General features: G+C 40.3%; 2 protein-coding genes across 3 annotated transcripts in view; both read right to left on the minus strand.

Annotated features, from left to right (window-relative positions):
* Positions 1-1021: 1021 nt before the first annotated feature.
* LPCAT2 (lysophosphatidylcholine acyltransferase 2) overlaps positions 1022-21765 on the minus strand; it is a 48879-nt gene continuing 28135 nt past the window's right edge. For both annotated transcript variants that reach the window (XM_039503582.1, XM_039503584.1), the window contains exons 8-14: positions 20446-20500; positions 16687-16769; positions 15954-16079; positions 14026-14179; positions 5848-5946; positions 3966-4107; positions 1022-2693 (exon numbers count right to left, since the gene is read on the minus strand). In XM_039503582.1, the coding sequence (XP_039359516.1) occupies positions 2455-2693; positions 3966-4107; positions 5848-5946; positions 14026-14179; positions 15954-16079; positions 16687-16769; positions 20446-20500 (898 nt within the window). In that variant the 3' untranslated portion in view covers positions 1022-2454. The remainder of the gene's footprint in view (positions 2694-3965; positions 4108-5847; positions 5947-14025; positions 14180-15953; positions 16080-16686; positions 16770-20445; positions 20501-21765) is intronic.
* On the minus strand, positions 10914-12210 carry CAPNS2 (calpain small subunit 2). The gene has a single exon (XM_039503585.1). It carries the CDS (start codon positions 11974-11976, stop codon positions 11233-11235), a length of 744 nt encoding a protein of 247 aa, XP_039359519.1. The 5' UTR covers positions 11977-12210; the 3' UTR covers positions 10914-11232.

Raw genomic sequence — 21765 nt, forward strand, 5'->3', positions numbered from 1 at the left:
CATTGCAAGCTAGGGGGTGAATCTACCCTCCACTAGCCTCCTGAGCAGTAAGTGTACATGTGGGGCCTGCTGATGCATGTTAAAAGTTCCCTAGAGCACACTGATGTACTGATGTTTAAAACAGCAATACTTCAAAGTGCACTAGGGAACTTTTAGAGTAATCAGCAGGGTCCACACAGACACCTAGAGTGCAGCATGCTAGTACAGGGTAGGTTCACACCCAGTGATTGTCCATTTAGACAAGCCCTCAGCGACTGGGGCACTGTATAGCCACGCCAGGCTGAGGCAAAGGGTGGCCCCAGCCGATAATCACACACATCAGTAACTAATTTTTGAATACTGGTACTGTAGTTCCTAACTTTGTGGGGAAATCTGTTTGCTTAGCAAGAGGCAGCAAAAAACAAACAAAAACAAAAAATCCCATAAATTGGCTGAAGAGGCAAGCCAACAATCTATCACAGGCTGTACACACTGTCTGTACACTTTCATACATAGCTTCTGAAAGTAAGGGATCAACTGACTACATGTACGAAGGTGTCTCAGAAATCATGGTGGTTAGATCCTTCTTCTGGTATTTGCTGCTGTGGGGTCAGAGCGCACATTCCTAGAGTTCAACTTACACTCAGACATAATTTCTATTTATGAATTATGGTTCGAATCACTGATTCCTTTTACTTGCCTATGACGTGTCCTCATTTCCAGGCTGTGGACAGACAAGCATCTCAGAGGCTCCACAAAAGGGATGACTGCAAAATTCTTTTTTCCTTTGTGTGTGGTTCCTTTGTGCCAATGTTCCCTTTTACTAGGGGAGTCAGCAGGGAGAATTCTCTGCCATTGTATCGCCAGGAAAGCAGCAACCATATGATACTTCTCTAGCCTTGCAGTAAATGGCAGCACCATCGTTCTCAGCGCTAAGAATGGCAACTTCAACTTACATTGAACCTTACACGATACGAAGACATTGCATGGAAAACCCCAGCAGCCCATGTAGCCAGTATGTCCTTCCTCCAATACTCACACATGTTCTTAAAAAAAAAATTTATTTAAAGCATCTGGAACTGAGAAAGCCACAGTATTACAGAAGATCACACATGAAAGCTAAAACATGTAAATATACCTTGAGACAGTAAAATCATTGATCAAAGGTCAGAAGCCACCATTGCAACTGGACCTCAAATAGCAGAACTAGGTCTACTGCTGATGCTACACAATACATTCCAGGCTTCTGAGGTAATATTCCTGAGCGTCTTGCCCATCTTTCAGCAGGTATTCTCTAATTGAAACTAACCTGCCACTTCTCCCTTTGATGAATAGGGTAATCTATGCGAGTAACTCCTAGGAATGTTGAAAGCTAAGAATATAAATCCCTTTCAGGTTAATGGGCGAAAAGATGATGGACCAACATTTCAAAACTCTGGTCCCAAATTGCACAGTAGGGGACTGAGGCAAAGACTACTGCAGTCAACAGGAATCTTTCCACTGACCTCAAGTGGCCTTTGGATCACGCTCTTGGGGTGTATTAAGTGCAGATATGGTTTCTGAAAGCCTATTTTACAGTAGATTCTATTAGAACTATGGCTTGACATTATCCAGAACAAGGTCATAATCACTTGATGACTATTAGATCGAAATTTTCCTCTAGTTTTCATATGGCATTAAATTAGTAAAAACTGTGTTTGTTTATATGCCTTTTTTTCCATTTAGTGTTCTAACCACTGAGGCCCTGTTTTCTGAGTTTTCCTATTCAAATAATCTGCTATCTTTGAACTCCAATTCATTTTTATTAACAAATACAACCCATTCCATCTTTAGTGGGCCTTGTCCAAAGATGTTGCTATTATCAGTGAATCAACATGGCTTTGTTGAGAAATTTTGACTGTGGTTGACAACAGATTAAGGAAAGCCTCAAGACAGCCACGCACTAACTAAAATACCAACTTCCTAACACTTGTTCTCCTATGAATTCTAAATTTTCTATACGTTTGAAATTTCAGAAATGTTGAAGGGTGCCCGGAGACTAAAGAAAACAAAATCTTACATTTAAATGTCCTATAGCGAGGGAAAGCAGCAAATCTTCTCCTCAGTCCCTACTGGGAAATTACTTTTCTTTGGTTGGCTACCTTAACAATGTCTGCTACCTTGTAAACACCTTGCTTGGAAGAGAGTAAACAATATTCACAGTCCTGTGAGACTAACACCAAAAAAAATTGAGGCTATGGTATTCATTAACTTAGATTCAGAGTGTATTGTGCAATCTACCTAAGAGGAGACATTTTTACTTACAACACTGAGTGGCAGAATGAAATAAATTATTTATCCCTCCTCCCTCACAATTTTGACACACAGAGAAATACAAAAAAAGTCAAAAAATTCTTAAAATCTTAACTGTTATCAATATTCAACAAGCAGTGAAATGTACACAGTGTAAATGCAAAATTATCAGGCTGTTTATACTTAGTCATCCTTTTTGTCTGAAGTACTTGAGATGTCTTCTTCATTGCTTTCAGGACCGACTTTATTTCTTGCGATTGGGGTCTTTTCTGAAACTGATGTCTTACTCTGTGAGTATGTGTCTTCTGGTGTCTGATAATCTTCTTCGTCTAATGTCTGTAGCTGGCACCTCTGTAGCTCTAGGTATGTAGTAAATAACTTGGCATATTCTGGATGCTTGAATGCAAAGTCCTTAAACTCATCTGAAATTAAAGACAGTAAAGACAGTGGGTTGAGCAGCAATGATGCAAAATACTCTACTGCACAATAACAGCATTACAGCAAAGAAAATTATAGTGACTGCCACACTGAGACCAGTATCCCTTCACTGACAGTGACCAGGACAAGAAGCTTCAGAGGAAGGGGCAACAGACTCCAGGGTGGGCAGTTTGGGAATTACTATTTCTATTGTAGCTGTTCTATATTTAGTCTTATTAAAACTTCCAGAAACTGAAATGCCAATTGAATGGTGACCTGAAAAGTTAAAATTTTACACTTGTCAAAACTCTTGCAAAAAGTGAGGCTATTGTGGATTATTTCATTACAAATAATGGTTCGTAGCTGCTAAGAAGCATAAGAGGTGATTGTCGGTCTCAGTGGTGGAATTCACTAGCATGGGAGACACAGATTTCACAGCATAAATCCCAGACTTTGGAATTGCCTAATACAGGGGCTTAGAATGACCACAAGTCTCCTTGCCTTAAATGGGATGTGCAAAGCTCACTGCTTCAGAACAGCTTTCTCTCAGCCATAATAATACCAGCAATGCAGGAAGAAGAAAGGGGGTGGGGCAGTTGGGAAGACAGAAAATCTACCAATTGTGGCGATTGGGTCAGGGGAAGTATGGAAGACGTTAATCCATTGGCTGCTTGTGGGAATCTCTTGTAAGGTATTCATGGTGATGGAGATGGCATATAAAAACCAACCGAAATGATGTTATAAGATCTCTTACGTTACACCTACACTTAGAGCTGAGGGGAGTGATTCCCGGCGTGAGGAGAAATACTTGCACTTGCTCCCATTATGCTCAGGTGCTAAAAATAGACTGTAGCCATGGCAGCGAGAGTGGTGGGACTGGCTAGCAGCCCTGAATATGTGCCGAGGGTCTCTGGCACTGTAGTGCAAGTATGTCTCTTCGAATGGGAATCACAGAATATCAGGGTTGGAGGGGACCTCAGGAGGTCATCTAGTCCAACCCCCTGCTCAAAGCAGGACCAATCCCCAACTAAATGACACCCCCAGCTCCAAGCGCAGACATTCAATTAAGGAGAAATTAATACATCATCTTTGTCCATGTTCCCCAACCACATATTTTTCTCAACATTAACAACATATGAGTGGTCTAGGCACCTGTTAGACTTTTTTTGTGGGGAAAAGAGTTCTGAATCTGTAATAATCGGAGACTGAGATCTTAGAGTAGTAATATCAAAGCTCTTTCTTAGTATAAGTGTATTAGTTCTATGAAATAGACTTACTATAGGCGATCTTCCCAGAATGATCTGTGTCTATTTCCTTAAAGAGTTGAGAAACATCAAGGTCAGGCACGCCGAGAGATGACCGGAGAATACAAGCAAACTCTTCTTCTGTTATGCTGCCGTCATCATCAACGTCAAAGAGCTGAAGTCGAAAGATTACAAAACTGTAATGTGAACACCCCTGGTATCAGTTTGCCTATGTGGTAGCACAGCAATTCCAATTCAAATTAACCTTTGAAAGCACCCAATAATGGTCTCTGCCATTCAAGATGTCTCAGCAGTTGTCACTGTGATTTGAAGACTGGAGTCCCAACAGCTAATTTTTATTACAAATTTTTAAAAAATGTTTTTTTCCAGAGAATGAGATGGGACATTTTTCAAGGAACTTTTCAAAAGAAAGACAACACTGAGATCAAAGGATGCATGATGGACAAATGCAATAATTGGATGTAAATATGCTGTACTGGAGAATATGCTCAGAAACTAGTCATGGAAAAATACCAGTAAATTAGCTTTTTCAAAAACACGGCCCATAGTTTGTTATAAACCATTATATTTATTTTAAAAAGTGTCCCATGTATAAGTACTAAAAAGAATACCATCAGGCTTTTGTCTTTTTTTCTGCAAGTTAAACTTTTATGACATGACTGAACTTGCTACTATTTTGGCTAGGATGAAAATCCATATTATAATAACATGCATGATTTGTCGCCCATTACATATTTCATCCCATCCTTTCTAGCATGGCCGTGGCAGTGAGCAGCTGCACTAACCACTCACTAGTGTCAGAAATAAAGGGAACGATGGCTCCCATCCTGTAAAGAGCTCCCCAGGGTGAACCCCTGCAATCGAGCAGAACCCACTGCAAGTGAAACTATGTTTGACAGCAGATAATGGAAGAAAAGTCATAGCTCCATTTCAGAGTAGAATGCTCACCACTGAGGAGAGTAATGATGTCCAAATTATCGGCTTCAAAGTACATCTCTACCCCGATATAACGCGCCCCGAAATAACATGAATTTGGATAGAACGCGGTAAAGCACTAGTCTGGGGGGCGGGGCTGCGTACTCCGGTGGATCAAAGAAAGTTCGATAGAATGAGGTTTCACCTGTAACGCGGTAAGATTTTTTTGGCTCCCGAGGACAGCGTTATATTGGGTAGAGGTGTAAATGCAACAGTTAATATACCATTGGCGGTTGCTATGGTTTGGAGGCCAGTCTTTCTGAGCATCTTCAGACACAAAACATCTCTGAGAAAGCAGAGCTACCTTTTGGCGCAGTGGTTGAACAGGCTGGATTGCTGGAATACTTAGCTATATAGAGCAGCAATAGGACACAATAATATAGGCAACTGCTTGAGTAAGCACTGGTCTCTCTTATGAGAGTCCTATTCAGAGTAACTTTCCTTCATATCTCAAGACACTGCATGAGGAATGCACAAAAGCAGAGCAGTGGAGGGATCTCAAAGTCATGATTCAAAACAAGCTGGTAACTAATTTTTTATTTTACTAGCCTTGACATGTCCACTGATGATTTTGTTAAAAAGAACAGCTAGACTAAACACTTCTGCCCCACCAAACTATTCTGATCTACGTATCGCTCACAAAACGCCCCCACAGAAGTGTGTAATTGTTGCTGGATCATTTTTGGAGTTATCTTGCCAAGTTACATATTCCTTAGTGCCTTCACATGGCTTTTGAAGAACTTATCTACGAAGCTGACATCTGCATTTTCTTCACCACAAATGTCAGTTGGTTTAAGAGTATTACTCACATTCACATGACAGACTGAATCTATAAATTTATATTATAATTTGAAAGAGAACAGAATTACAGTCAGCCCAGGTCTGTCAGGTTTACAGTGCTGTACTAAACTGAACTTACGTTAAACGCCATCTGAATAGTCTCTTCTGTGTTGGCAGGGTTACAAAGAACAGACAAACCAATCACGTATTCTCGGAAGTCTATGGTGCCATCTCCATTCTGTAACCACAAAGACAGATGGCAAAAGTTAGAGTTAATAGCTTGGATCACTTGAAAGGCTCATCATATGAGAAATATAATCAAGCTATGCAATCTGTACTAATGCTTGATTTACTATTTTTAAAAAAAATTCTGGAAAAAAAAAATCAGTGCATGTGTACCATTTAAAAATGACCAGAGGAAGCATTTCTACAGATGAACAATTGACTTCTGCTTGCAGTTTTGTAAGCACCAGTTCACAAAAGGATTAAAATTTTTACCTGCATAAGAAGGGAGTTTTCGTTATTAGCTTTTGATCACCCCAAAAAGTACTTTTGGCTATAAGGTATAGAACACAGAGATATGATACAGCACACGCATAGTCAAGAAGTTACCATGGGCTTTCTGTGGAGCAAGTACTATGTTCAGAATGCTGTAAAAATACCTGAGACACTTCATGAGTTAAACAACAAGATATTGCACTTTAATCATAATGGCCTGTATTGGAAGTAGGAAAACCAGATTGTATTAAGTAGAAAGATACTACAATAAATTCATTCAGACCTAAACTGCAGTTCCTTTGATGGGACTGGCTATCAGATTGAAGTAAAATTATTGGCGAGTCTATTTGCAGTGAGGGGAAGTGGCAAATACCTGCTGAAATACACGTGCATATTTGAGTTGATTGTATTTATGTGACGATTGTAAAAGTTCTTTGTGGACTTGGGAGATATTCTGTCATGGGTAAGAAACAGTAACATTTGAAAGTTAGGTGACCAGACACAGAGCATCTACCTTGATGTTAAGGTGACTGGCGATCCCTGGGCTGAAATATTCCCACGAGACATTCATCAACAAATTTTGAACAGCAAACAAATTTGTAAAAACTGAATGCTGATGATGTAGAATTCATGAGAAAAAAAAAAAGGAGGGCTACATTTCTGAATTAAAATATTCTTCCAGGACGCAAAATAGTAGTGTCAAGAGCCTCCCAAGTTGATCAATATGAAACATTTTACAGACAAATGAACAAACAAAAGTCTTGTGGGTAAACACACAGAGCAGAAGGGAGATCTGCACAGCTTTCTGGCTCTGCTGTCCTCTTGAACACAACACACTTAGCGTCTCTGCTCCTCAGTTCCTCCATTTGTATAATGGAACAATAAGCTACCTAATGGGACAGTGCTAAGACTAAATTGTAGAATGCCTTGAGATCCTTGGGATCTGCATACTGTGGATTTCCATTACTGAATGAGTGCTTCTGTACTTTGCATGGTCCTGGATTCAGATAGGTGGGCGAGAAAGTATTTTTACTCTTAAACAAACAAAAAATGACCAATATACTTGGCAAGATTTAAAGCAATTGCTACCTAGATCCAAGTTTACTCAGCCTCTAAAGCCAATTCACTGCCAGTTTACAGACACCCATGTTTTGTTTTCTATTGATAGAGTAAAGAATCTTTGTGGAAGCATTTAGAATGTTGAATATCACCTACTGCTTAGAGACCTGCAGGTTTGCCAACAAGTTTCCTTATAAAATTCTTCTCTGCTAATAAAATTACCAGCATCCTGTTAGACAGGTAGCATGGTATAATTTGATGCTTGTTGGCAATTTTCTAGTCAATCTCTGCACTTTAACCTCTGTGATTAACAGTTAGCTGGTACCTCAGGATAATTTTTTTTTTGGTCCAATGGTTTCTGATGCCAGATATTTTAACACTATGGATCTTGTGACATCCAAATGTTAGATATCCAATGTATCATTGCTTTTTATTGTGTAGTTTTACAATCTGAATGCCCGGATTGTTAATTTATCATCAAAGGTCCAGCAAATGCTTGTATTGTACATAATTAGTTGAAGGTTTTTTGCTGATTCCACTAGAACCGTTTTCAGGAATTTACAATTCCATCGTATACGTGGTGTGGCATGACGTACAGGTTTTAGCTTGGGTATGACTTAGTATAATTTTTAAATGGTTTAAGATGGTCCCAGTGGTGCATAAAAATATGAATGCAAGAGTTGGGGGGGGGGAAGTAAGCTATGTTAAGTGAATATGGCTTTGGTTTAAAACAAAACCACAGAATTTGGAAGTCAGTTGGTTCATAATGGGGATTAATGCTTTCGTTATTAATAAACAGAGCATGACAAAGTTAGTATGGTCAAATTATTTCCATCTAGGTGTCAAAACCAAGAATTAAATGCAGTGCCATCAGAAGTACTTCATTCCAGCATTTTGGATATCTGGGTGTGATAACTGCATTTCAGGTTCATACTGTGACTTCATCATACTAACACCTAGGATGCTGGCTACTTGCCTGATGGTTTGACACTTGATGAAAGGAGAGGTGGGAAGGGCAGGAGCAGAAACGGAGATGTTTGCATGGCTCCTGACATGAGAGAGGATAGGAGAGAAAGGACGGGCACTGAATTAAAAATGCCTCTAGAGAAACACTGACAGTAAGAAGCAATATCACTGCAGGTAAGTTTGGCCTAACAGCATCTCTGTTTTCACAGGAGATTGTGATTTGCAGCAGAGATTTAAACTGTTTAGCCAAAGCTATTCAGAGAGGTGACTTGTGAACCAAAAGCCCAATTCCCCAAATAGCAAAGATAAGGGGGGTAGCATTCCATGTACAGCTACTTTTTCAATTTAAAATTTTGGTTTTCATTTCAGGTCTTTCTGTCACATTAACTCATTGCAACTGTCTGGTGAAATGTCCCCCCTCGATTCTCTCACCACCGACATACACCATGTGGTGATGCAGAAGCCACTGCCTCTGGTTATTATATAGCCCAAGTCATACACTAGGATAATAACGGCACTTACCAGGCTTCCATGGGCTATCTACCTGCTGTATGCCCAGCAGAGTTCAGGGTGGCTATGACGGGCCTGGAAAGCACGAATGAAGCAGTGGCTGGCTAGTGTGACTTTGGGATCCTGCAGTGTGCTGAATGCCTGAATGCTGCTCCTCAGCTATACTTACTATTAACTGGGTATTTGGCCTAGCAAATACATGTAGCTCATTTAAATATTTGTATGTTGCTAAAGAAAAGTAAAAGTTAAATACAACAATTTTACTATGTAGTCTGATTTTAAACCAGACTTCAGCATTGCATTGCCGTTTTCAGAATGGGGTACTATATATTTAAGACGTATTTTCTGTTTATGAGTCAGAGGCATGTGCTCAGTTAAGTACATTTATGGTGGTCTCAGTAACAGTAAAGCTTGCATATTGTAAGAAAAACACCCCTCCCGCCCACCCACAATAAACAGTCTCTTCAGAGCTCCATAGGGAGAAAGATCGGGCATGGACACTGAATTACCCTTTTTCCAACTAGCAAATCCCCTTCCAAGGCCAGGTGGATGCACAGGAGTGATGTGGAAAAAGCCTGAGGTGTCATTGCCCAAGGGGCCCAACTTGCACTGTGCCTATAAAAGGTGTCATAACAGGGATAGTTTTCACGTCAACTTTTACTATAGTTTCTAGTTTGATTTAGAAACCATATTTCCTAGGAGAACTGTTCCTGTATGTCAAAGAAAATCATCACAATCGCTTCTAGGTCTGCAACAGAGAGAGAGGAATTCCTATTGGACACAACAGTAGGGATGTGTTTTTACATGTCTCATTTTCATAATAGGGAACATCATGCAGGAGGTTGTTATTTTAATCCTTCCCTGCCAAACAATTACCTGTACCCACAGGTGAGATCTCATTAGCCTGAAAGACAGAGATTCTAAAGCAAACATTAATATAGAAACAATCACAAAGGTGTCATTCTCTCTCCTTCACTCACTCTTCTACTGGGATTATTACCCACCTCGCCACCGGATGTGGTTCAGAAGTTAGCCTATTTTGTCACAATTTGACTATTCTTTTATTTTTACTAAGTTTCTGTCATTCAGTCTGGTATCGTGCACTGTAAGTGATTTAAACGACAGTTCGTACATTGTGGAAAGCTGATCAGATTTCAATGACAATGTGCACACAGACTCGGTGAACGTAGAAATGGAAATGGAAGCCATAATGATTTCAAAATACATCAGCCTGTTAATAATCAAATGCTATCTCCCTATTGTTTAGTTAGTTAGCTGCTGATGACACTTTCTTATCAAGGTTGTGTAGGAAGGGCATAGGCGGATGGATATTTGTAACTAGAGATGACTGCTTGACCATCTTTTCACATTCCATTCAGCAAGCTCACGCTCTCTATCTCGCTCTCAAACACACACACACACACACGTTAATATCAACTAGGCCCATGTAAAATAATTTTGCTTTAAAGCAGCCAAGAACATTCTGAACTGCAGGCACACACCTTCTCCAGTTCCTGCTGCTTCTTGCCTTTTAATGCCACTGCAAGCATCTCTGCCCTGACATGAATGGAACTACTGTAGTTGGAGATTGTGGGTGAAATTCATCCCTGAGGAAACTCCACTTCAATGGAGATAAGCCAAGGCTGAATTTTTCCATCTGTCTGTCTAATAGGTGACTGCAGCAGTTCAACGGCCCTCTCGATAGGCAATTCTGTATTTTAACACTACTCAGATTATTGCACTTTACAGTAAAAATATTTGTTAGAAGGCTGCAGGAATAAAAAGAGTATATACCAAGCACCGGGTCCCCAGGAAACATTTCAGCTGAAAACAATGAGACAGCAGAAGTAGGAAAGAAGAGAGATTTAGTTTGTCTCTCAAAATCCATTGATTATAATAATAATTACAACTCCAATTTATTTTCCGCATTACAAATAATTCCTTACAAATTAGAAATCAATACACCTCTATTTACTAGCAATTTCCCTACAGGCAAACACAGCTTCTGCCTCCAGCAAAATAAGCACTGATAGATAACACATAAAAATCAAAACAGTCATCAAAAACAACCCCAATCTTAAGAAAAAATCAGAAATGTATTCTGTATTATAGGTATATGTCCACCAGCCACCAACATGCTATATGAGAGAAAAGCCTTAACGACTACTCTTCCCATCATCATTCTAGCTTTCCTATTACAGGTACTCATATGCATGTGTGCGCGCACACAGCCAGAGTCTTGCACAGCTCAAGAAATGCTCCATTTGCTAGCCCCTCAGCAATCCAAACTGTAAAACATACACAGTAGAAAAAACAAACATTTCACAATAAACTACACGTTTTTAAGCATTATTGTGTGCTCTTTCATAGCAACAAAGCTTGCTTGACTTGACAAACGGTTGCTCTTGAAGAAGGAGAAAGGCTCCAGTTAGTTAACACCAGTATAAACAAGAGCACACAGTTGGAGTGTGTTCCATTCCAGTGTGTTCCCTCAGGAGTACATGGTCAGCTGCAGCCACTCTTGAATGTTCATGTTCACCAGGCCGTCTCCATCTTGGTCCAGGGATTTGAAGGCACGGAACATGCCATCCAGTCGCACCAAGCAGCTGATGAAGTTATTGAAATCCATGCTCCCATTTTCATCGGAGTATCTGCGAATGATCATCTGGTAGAGCTGTTCGTTCAGCTGGAACCCTGCAGCCTTGAATGCGTCTGGCAGCTGAGCACTCCCAAGAGTTCCTGACTGGTCGGAGTAGTGTTCTTTGTACACGCACTGCCACTTCTTGATGTTATTCCACAGGTACTTAAACTCCTCAAAGCCCAGCTTGCCGGTTGTGTCACTGTCCATGACTGACACCATGCTCCGGCATGTGTCCAGGCTGAAGCCCTCTGTCTTCAAGTTTTTATGTCTGGCCACTACCTTGTTTAGAATGTCCATCAACTCGGTGGCGCACACTTCCATGTCATCTCCGGCCAGCTGGACAAAGAGTCGGCGGAACTGACTGATCTCCTCACTCTCGCCGGCTTCCACGTTCATGAAGTGGCTGCGAGGAGTTGGGGGTGGCTCTGGGGTGTACTGAGCTGCTACCTCACTGATAATGTTGACGAGTCCTCCAACGAGTCCTCCAAGATTCCCTCTTCCTTGTCCACCTCCTGCTAAAAGACCTCCCAGACCTCTTGCAAGGCCCCCTCCACTATTGCTCCCTCCACCAAGTAAGGCTTGAGCGAGGAACATGGTGAATGGTTTACAGAGAATTAACCAGATGAGAGCTGAAAATCCTGCAGCCTCTGAGAGCAATAATGGAGTCTGAGCTGGGTGTGAGCAAAATACAGATTATCTGTCTGAAGTATTAGTATTCCCCATGCCCAGGCACGTCTGATGCAGCCTTTGGTTGCCTGAATTCCATCAGCTCCCTGCAGCCACCCTCTGCTTTTGACAAGTATTTCTCTTGCCGAACACTTGCTTTTTATTTTATAGATCAGATTTGTTTTATCGAATGTGAAACCATTTTAGGGAAAACTGAGGGGTTGAAAACGATACAGCAAAATTTTCAAAATGTTCTTGGTGGCCCTTTGAGCAATGCAACATTAGAAAGGACCACAGCCAAGGTTAGACGACTTCTAACTTAACTTCCCAAGGAGATCCGCTCAGTTTACCATGGTTGTATGTGTCCCTGCATTCTCCTCTCCAATGTCTTCACCTTTGTTGGAGTTCAGAAATTAAAGTAACTTGTTTGTCCAAATCGGTGCAGCGTGGCTAGCAACCATACAGGATTGCCTAACCAGCCATGCCAATGGGTCTCAACCTCCCACTTACTGTGATGGCCACAGCCTAACGGTCAGGATAGTTTCGTTTCACTTTTTGTCTGTAGCCTCTCTGCTAAGACTGAACAAGAATCAGGTTTGATGGGGGTTTCTATATCACGGACCCCGTCCACTCATTTTACTATCTGAGATTTTGATGGCCTTTTGGTGGCTACAAATTTGGGTGAGGCTCAAGTCAGTGACCTGGAGCTGAGAGTACCCATAACTCATTTCCCTTCCTTCCCCAAAGAGCTGCGTTCTTGCGTGCAAGTTGAGTATTTTGAAATTAAATTAAAAAAAAAAAAGCAGGCAGGAAGAACAAGGTGTTGATGAGACGCTCGAGCCAGACTTACATGAGCATCAGCAGTAAGCTTGCTAGCCTGAGTCAAAGAGCTGGGATTTTAAGCGTCGCTGATTTCGTTTGGGGCAAGTGGATAGAATTTTCAGTGAAAATAAAAATCTCAACTACTCTACTGCTCTGTAGGACTCTGCTACATGGAGCCATACCGTAATCTGGTAATCAGCACCACACTGTAAGCATGGAGGGTGATCCTCAAATGACTACAGTTTACTCAGCATACGGGAAAGTCCCAGCTTGGGGAAAAGTAGGGCCTTAGCCAATAGTTTCCTAGAGAGAGACACGATGGTCATTACGGAACAGCTGGGATTAAATATGGTCTATGGCGATGAAATGTTCACATATGTTTGTAGGTCAGGCACTTTCAATACAGTCAGCGTTTTAAAAAGAAGAAGAAATTGGACCCTTCATTTTATGCAGATGAATTCGTTCAGACCTAGAGAATCTCAAAACAAGTTTTGTCAGTGCTATATGGCACAATTCCTTGATAGGGAAGTTTACTAAAAAGCAGGACCAGGAAAAACATGCAGAGTTTGTGAAACTCCCAAAATAAAACGGGAACAACAGATCCTTGAGTGCTTGCAGCCAGGGCTGGCTTTAGGACGTGGGGGCCCGATTCAAAAGACCCGCCGCCGAAATGCCACTGAAGACGGCGGCAGCTGGCGGCAGCAATTCGGCGGCAGCTGAATTGGTTGCCGCTGTTTCCGGTGGCACTTCGGTGGAGGGGCCTTCCTTGGCAGCAGTTGTCTTCCGGGGCCTTACCTTGCGGGGCCCCTCTTCTGGATGTTATGGGGCCCTCTTAGGCGCGGGGCTTGATTCACAGGAATCGGCCTAAAGTCGGCCCCGCTTGCAGTATTCCGTGCTGATTATACGTAGCACACAGTGCATAAATGGGAACCTTTCAAAGTACAGCATGTTTTCACAAGCACGAACGTGCACTCGTACTACATGTACTAGGCTCCCCCAGTTACCTGCAGCCTCACAATCCTGTCAATAGGATTTTGGTTGGCAATTTACTCCTTTTGTGAGCAGGACTTATGCCTGCAAATATCTTTAGGGAAAATGATTCCTAAGAGAATGTTAATAAGACACCTTATTTCAGTCAGTGCCATAAATCCTTACCCTATCGAAGAGTAGGAACAGCTCTTTGAGAACATCTGAGACAGGCAGCTTCAAGTACTCAGCAAACTCCTCCATTCCAATTCTTCCCCCTTTGGAGGCATTTGCAATAGCAGCAAATGTATCCAGTTGATCTCGGATAGGATCCCATTTTAGACTATAAAAATCAGAGGAAGACGTAATTAACTTCTGTGCAGCAGGGCTCAAGAGAGATGGAGTTTTAGTAGCAAGAGAGTGATTGCAGTTTCCACAGCAGAAAACTAGATAGTGTGGAGTATGTAGTGCACCGAAAAGGTTGTGCTTTCAATGTGCGATATTTCATACTGAATCAGCATTTAAACCCCCCTGAAAATTATTATTATTATTTTTACTAAAGCTAATTCTGTGCTTAGGTATCTCAGCACTCACTGCACAGAAGATGAGAGTTTTCAGAAGCACAGGCAACATCTGGCAACAGAACTAAAGACAACATTTCACTGCCTTAAATTTGAATCCACCCAGCCGTCACTGTTTCATGTCACAGCATTAGCTCCCACATGGGAGAGGGCACCTTTTACCTCTGCAACTAAGCCACTGGCTGAGTAATGATACTGATGCACCCCAGAATGCATCTCATTGTCAGGAGAAGTGACAGCGCTCTATCCCCAACACAGAGGAAGTGTGGTCCCGTGATTTGAGTAGTAGGCAGCACTTGGGCGATACAGGTTCAATTTCCTGCTCTGGTACAAATTTCCTGTGTGACTCTGGGGCAGTCACTTGGGCTCTCTGTGCCTCAGCATCCCACCTCTGAAATGGGGATAATTGTACTTCCCTATCTCACAGGGCTGCTGTGACGATAAATACATTAAAGATTGTGAGGTGCTCAGATACTACTATAGCCGAGGGCTATAGAACTACAATAGGCAGATTCTTACTTCCTCACACAGGCGCATAGTCCAAGCCATAATTTAATCCCTGTGGGCCTTTTCCATCTCTAATTTCTAGAGAGACTATATTACTTTTCAAATCCTAAAATACATTACGCAAGATCAAATAATCAACCAGGCAATTTGTCCTTGTTCATAGAATCATAGGACTGGAAGGGACCTCGTGAGGTCATCTAGTCCAGTCCTCTGCACTCATGGCAGGACTATTATCTAGACCATTCCTGACGTGTGTTTGTCTAACTTGCTCTTAAAACTTTCCAATGATGGAGATTCCACAACCTCCCTAGGCAATTTATTCCAACGCTTAACCACCCTGACAGTTAGGAAGTTTTTCCTAATATCCAAATTTAACTTCCTTTGCTGCAATTTACGTCCATTGTTTCTTGTCCTATCCTCAGAGGTTAAGAATAATTCTTCTCCTTCCTCCTTGTAACAACCTTTTATATACTTGAAAACTGTTATGTCCCCTCTCAGTCTTCTCTTCTCCAAACTAAACAAACCCAATTTTTTCAATCTTCCCTCATAGGTCATGTTTTCTAGACCTTTCATCATTTTTGTTGCAGTTCTCTGGACTTTCTCCAATTTGTCCACATCCTTCCTGAAATGTGGCGCCCAGAACTGGACACAATACTCCAGTTGAGGCCTGATCAGCGCGGAGTAGAGCAGAAGAATTCCTTCGTGTGTCTTGCTTACAACACTCCTGCTTATACATCCCAGAATGATGTTTGCTTTTTTGGCAACAGTGTTACATTTTAGCTTATATTAGCTTATGGTCCACTATGACCCCCAGATCCCTTTCCGCAGTACTCCTTCCTAGGCAGTCATTTCTCAATTTGTATGTGTGCAACTGATTGTTCCTTCCTGAATGGAGTACTTTGCATTTGTCCCTATTGAATTTCATCCTATTTACTTCAGACCAATGTTACTGTTTCTGGAGAACACGACACAATGTCTTGTGCAGCTCTAAAGTCATTAAAGAACTTGGAATAGCAAAACCTCTCTCACTTCAGTTTCTTGCTGATTTTGGTAAACTCCACCAGTCCTGCTTCCATGGGCAAGGTCAGCTGTCCTGCTGAAATCATAAGTCTGCAGTCTTCAAAAGTATGGTCTGTAACTGGCACATTCAAAGCCCTGAAATGTAGTAGAAAGACAAACATCTTAACAAAGAGATTTTTGAATCTTACTTTCCCCCACCCCCTGCCCAACCTTCCTCGGTGCTGGTCTCAAAGGCAATATGTAAACAGCCAAGATGAGAATTTATCCTTGCACCACTTAAGCGGTTAGTATAGCTGCTGTTCATAGTTCTATTCATAGTTATGCCAGTACAAATCCACAGTCATTACACTGGCGTCAAGCCAATTGTTTGAGATTTACACTGTTGGAACAGAGCAGAATTAGGCCCATTAACCACAGCAGAGAAAACTGAATCTGTGCACTTATGTCTTGTCATGCAAATGATTACCCCAGCTTTACACCAATTAAATCCAAATAGTGGAGCACAGAACAATTAACTTATTACTAGTCAGTAATAATTAGCCAATTAGGAACTGTCTAGTTACAGAGGCTTGTACACCGTATACAATTAATTTAGAGATTCAAATATGAAACCTAGGACTCAGGTGAATCATGGCTTTGTCAATCACTTCCTGAAATATTTCAGATCCCTAAAGCAGTTCAAAATATATTTGAACCAGTTCTTGGTAAGCGCTTGAGAATTTTTTTTTATATGGATACATACGTTGCCATGGTATTACGGACTTTGCTGGCAAAAAGAGTAGGATCCTTTTTCTCTTCCTCAGTAGGAACATGGACAGGTAGAAACTGAAAAATATAATTTATTCAGTAAATCTGCACAGCCATTAACTTATTACTGATAGGGTTTTGCATCATAAAGGGGAAAAAAATATCAGTCAAGCAATTAAGTAATCAGCCACTAGAGGTCTCCATAGCTTTAGAAACAGCTCAGGTTTTGTTTGTTTTTTAAACTTACCCAAACAAAACACTACACAGCAGATGATTTGTATATTTGTTCCAGGGCTGCTACATATTGGTTTGGTCAGATCTGTTGTAGCTGCTTTAATATGAAATCCAAAACTAAAGGGACAAATAGCCTAAATACATAGTTCTTCATAAAATTAGGGTTGAGCTCCAGTATTTAGGCCTCAGGGACTGTACACAAACTTTTAAAACTCTATGCCCTAAATACCTAGGTACCTAGTACTATATTACAACTTAAATACAGTCTATACTAATGCTAATCTGTTGAAAAGATATTGATGTTGCAGCTAAATTGTAGAATTCTGAGGACTGGTATTCTATATCTTCTTGTTGGAAAAGGGCAGACGCCCTAACAATAGTGACATGGAGAAATAAATTATTGGAAATATTTCCAATGGAAAAATAAAGATAAATGGTTTTATTTCAGGATGAAGTCGATTTTATAATATATGTTTGCTATTTTTGGAATTTGAACAAAATAAATACACAGATAAGATTATAAGAGGCTGACCAAACACAAATGAATCTTGTAAAGATTTTTTTAAAAAATATTTGTATGGAGAGTTCATATTTGTCAATAATGATAAAATAAAAAGTTAAATTTGTTGAAACATCATTATATAACTATCCATTCTTCTGCTCTTTTTCTGTAACAACTGGAGATCAACAAGAGTTATATCAAAATTGTATTCTTTCCTAGGGTCAAGTTTTGTCTTCTGATCCACAGCACTCAGAAATACGTAGTAAAATAGTGAGACTGAGACTTAAGTTATTAGACATATTTGGGTGATAAAAATTTTCCAAAAGATGGGTTCTGGACCCCAAAATGGGCATTACTAGCAAAAAACGTGAAGTCAGTTATATGCTGCTATTTGAAACAGTTGAGTCTTTATCCACTTTGGGGGCATAAATCCATTAAATTATATATACGTATTTAACCAATTTAAAGCTGACTGTTTAAAGACTTACAACTAATTCAAAGATCCAAATGCAAAATCCATGTCTTAGGGAAAACAGGTGGTGTGCAGATATGCCTGAAATAGCTTGTGTCCCCAAAATACTGAGTAGATTTATTATGAAATTATAAGAAAGGCTATTGCATTCGAGTAATTTACTAGAAAAGAAGCATTCTCAATTATATTCAACTTTCTCAATCACTGGGGCATCACCAAAAGGTCAGGACTTGGTAATTTAGTTTACAAAGTACATTTTGAATTATTAGCACATCATAATAAATGTTCATAATTCTACTACCACAATAAAAGTCAGTCTTTATTCTGAGACATCAAATAAAGAGAAAAAATGAGTGAATTTGCACCAGAGTGAAAATTTTACTGTTAAAGATTTCAATAAATGAGGTGTTAGCAGCTGTGATTCTTTATAACATGTCGACAAAGGAGCACAATGAAAATGGGCTTGGCTTATGTAAATATAGTTGATTTCCGCATAAAACAAACCGGTAAAAGTTCATTTTCAAAGCAATGTGGTGGGAAAAGGATGCATAACTCCTGTTTAATTCAGTGTGATGTTTGCACACAGCCCTGTATATTAATTTAGTAATTTGCCATATAACAGTTTCTGTATCTGTTACTCATTTGTAATATATTGTATGTACTTCCTGTATAAACACAGCCCTACCAGTTTTCTTTTGCAGTTTGGCAAGCCGTCTCCTTCCCAATGCCTGTGTGCAGTAATGCACTGGCTTACTGCCTGTGAGCATGTCTTTTTAAGTGGCTGTAACAACCAACCACTTACTCCCAACTAAAGGAGTGCTCTCAAACGGCAGGTGTTCAAGGGGCAGAGGTCTGCGTTTTTGGCATTGAAGGTCCTAGAGCTGATCCTTGAGGATCACTACGCACTCACTTTGTTCTGAGTCGATACCCCATCCTGCCCATTATTAAGTTAACTCCTCCTCCTCCTCCACGTGTCCTGAGTGAAACAGTGGTTAACTCTCTTGCGGTGGGGTAGCGAAGCAAAGCACTGACATCCTCTGCAGTCACAGTTATGGCTATGCATAATCCCTGGTTGCAGGCACTCGAGTAGGATGAAGTCAAAACATTTGAACAATCCAAAAATGTGAACCATAGACATGATTAATCTACCTAAGCCTGCCCATTTGTGTCTCAGGTCCTGGTATGAAAGAGCAAGCTTACTCTTCACCAGCTGAGACGACACCTCTACCTCCTCCAAAGGCAATGGGGATGATGTTTGAGACTCACTGCATGTGACGTGCCCATAACCACACACACTCTGGAGAAGGACTTGATTTAATTTTTCCCATCCTGTGACTGGGGCTAGCACAACAAGCTGATGATGAATAAGTACTCTCTTCTAGTCAGAAATTCCTGAGCATTGCAGAGGGAAATTCCAGCCCTGCAAGATAAAATCCTTTTAAACTCACTCAAGTAATGAAAATACCTCCCTGACCTATTTTTGGCCTCCTCACTCCCTCCTATGCTATTTACCATGTATATCTTTGGCAATAAGTCTGCCTATCAGATTCTCAGCTTAACTGTTTCACGTCCAATCTATACAATTCACTGGGATATGTTCATGATATGTTCTTAAAATACAACTGGTACATTGCTGTACATCTCTGTACAGGAATATATAGAAGCTCATGGTGATGTCTAATTTATTTTAATTCATTTATTAATTCAATTTATTTCTCTCTGCTAGGGGGAGATGCATATTAATGAAATACTTCATGTCTAATTTTTATAATTTTAGAATTTGAGGGCAGATTTGTTTTATTACAGGTGCTCTAGCATTAAATTCTGAGACAGCAAGAGTCCTTTTAAAAAAAATACAGAACAGAACATGATTAGACATGTAGAGAAATAAAATAGTTAAAGACATTTATTCAAATGACCCGCAAAAAAAAAGAGTACTTGTGTGGCCTAAAAGCTTTCGTGAGCTAAAAACACTTCTTCTGATGCATAGAATTCTTTAAGGTGCCACAAGTACTCCTGTTTTTATTCAAATGAGTTACTCTTGTGTAAAACTGCAGTGATTGAGAAGAGAATCAGGCCCACAGTATTTGCATACAAATATACAACAGGTATGCTGTATTTTCTTTTGCATTACACAGCAATTCATGCATATTAATACCAATAAGGAAACTCGCTAACACACATCAATTACTAGGAGACCCATAGCTAAGTCTTAAATTTTGAAAATAAACAAACAACAGAGAAGTTACTTTGTAATTCAACCTGTTCAGTCTTTACAAGAACAGTGAGTCCAAACATTTGTGAACAATGGTATTTAATAGTGATTTTATAACAAATACCCTTTCGACCACTTCCACATATGGGCTCTTGTCAAGTTAAAAGACATGTCAACACAGGTATCCACCATGTTTCCCTGTAAAGTGAGCTAATCTATTAAGACACGAACTGCACTTATTGCCAAAAGACATTTGTTTTCTGTTATTTGTTGATAAAAAACACAGGAACAGTATGTTCATCAAAAAAATCCAAGTTTCTCCAATTCTTACCTCAACTTCTACCCTCGTTAACGGCTGGCAAAAAGTCATCACACAAAGTTCTTTGCTAGGGAGGAGGAAAAAGATTTTGTTTTATAAGTAACAATCTACTTTCAGCTGACTTTCAAATACCATTTGTTAACATTTTTTTCAGTCTCTGTTATTTCTGGCAATAATCCCTATATGCCCTGATCTGAACCTTCTTGAGATGCTGCCTTAGCTTTTCTTCATAGGGCTGGTTCCTGCTCCTATGAAAGTTAAAGGCATTTATGCTTCAAGCTCTTTAGAGCCGAGAACGTGTTACGCTCTCTAGTGCCATATGCATTTACAGCACTATATATGTAGTTATCACACACACGTTCATCGTGCTTTATATAAAGTCAAGAGAGTTCACATCTGGCTAGCAATTTTTTTTTTTTTTTTTAAATAAGGCTGAAGATACATTGGGGGACATGGCGAATGATGACTGGATGCCTTTCTGGAAGATATTCAAACCCAACCTGTTTGGCTCATTGCAGGAGTAACTGGTCTCTGTCATGCAGGAAGTCAGATTAGATGCGCTAACAGTTCCTCCTGCACTTAATCTATGAATTTATAAAAGAGGTGAAGTTTAGTGGTTTGGCAAACAGGAAATCCTGAGTTTTAGCCTTGCCTCTGGCTCTTACAGCCTGTATGAACTTAATCTCTGTGTGTTTGTTCTCTCATATGAAAAGTGAGGCTAATACCTATTGACCTCCCTCCCAGAAGCAGAGGGAGGATTGGTTAAGCTTTTACAGGTTTCCAGTACCATCTAAATGCTAACTATTATTATAACAAGAAATCACCAGTGCACTTTGGGTCTTGGATGCTTTAAAAGGCAGTATGAAGTTTTAACATGGGGGAAGTTGGGAAATGAGGTATGGTTAACCACTTCCACATTTGACTGTTAGCACTTTAAAGCTGCGAGAGAGAGAGAGAAGCATTTACTTGTAGCCTGAAATAAAGGCAAATCCTCCAGACAACTTTATTCTGTTTGGGAAGAGTTTTCTGAGAAGGCCGGGAATAGAGAAGAGGTGGTGGAGTGGGAGGGCCAGCTGGACTTTTCTTATGAATTTTAACAGCTGACTTAAAATTATAAAACAGTTTTAGGCACCTGTCCCACAGGTTAAAAGAGTGACACAAAAGGAGTGAGTGAAAACAGAATGGGGGCAGACAGGTTTCAGGGAGGGGCCAAGAAGTGTTCTACCAAATGCACGCCAGCGCTGCAAGATGCAATCAATTAGCTCTTTTATTAGACCTTCCTGCACTATTTCCAGATTGCAAAACAAGGGAGACATTATTCAGGATATCATG

The sequence above is a fragment of the Mauremys reevesii genome, linkage group 16 (assembly GCF_016161935.1).
Source record: "Mauremys reevesii isolate NIE-2019 linkage group 16, ASM1616193v1, whole genome shotgun sequence".
Taxonomy (NCBI): domain Eukaryota; kingdom Metazoa; phylum Chordata; order Testudines; family Geoemydidae; genus Mauremys; species Mauremys reevesii.

What these genes read in the sequence shown, in the direction of transcription:
- CAPNS2 (XM_039503585.1), bottom strand. Translation starts at nt 11,976, where the DNA reads ATGTTCCTCGCTCAAGCCTTACTTGGTGGAGGGAGCAATAGTGGAGGG.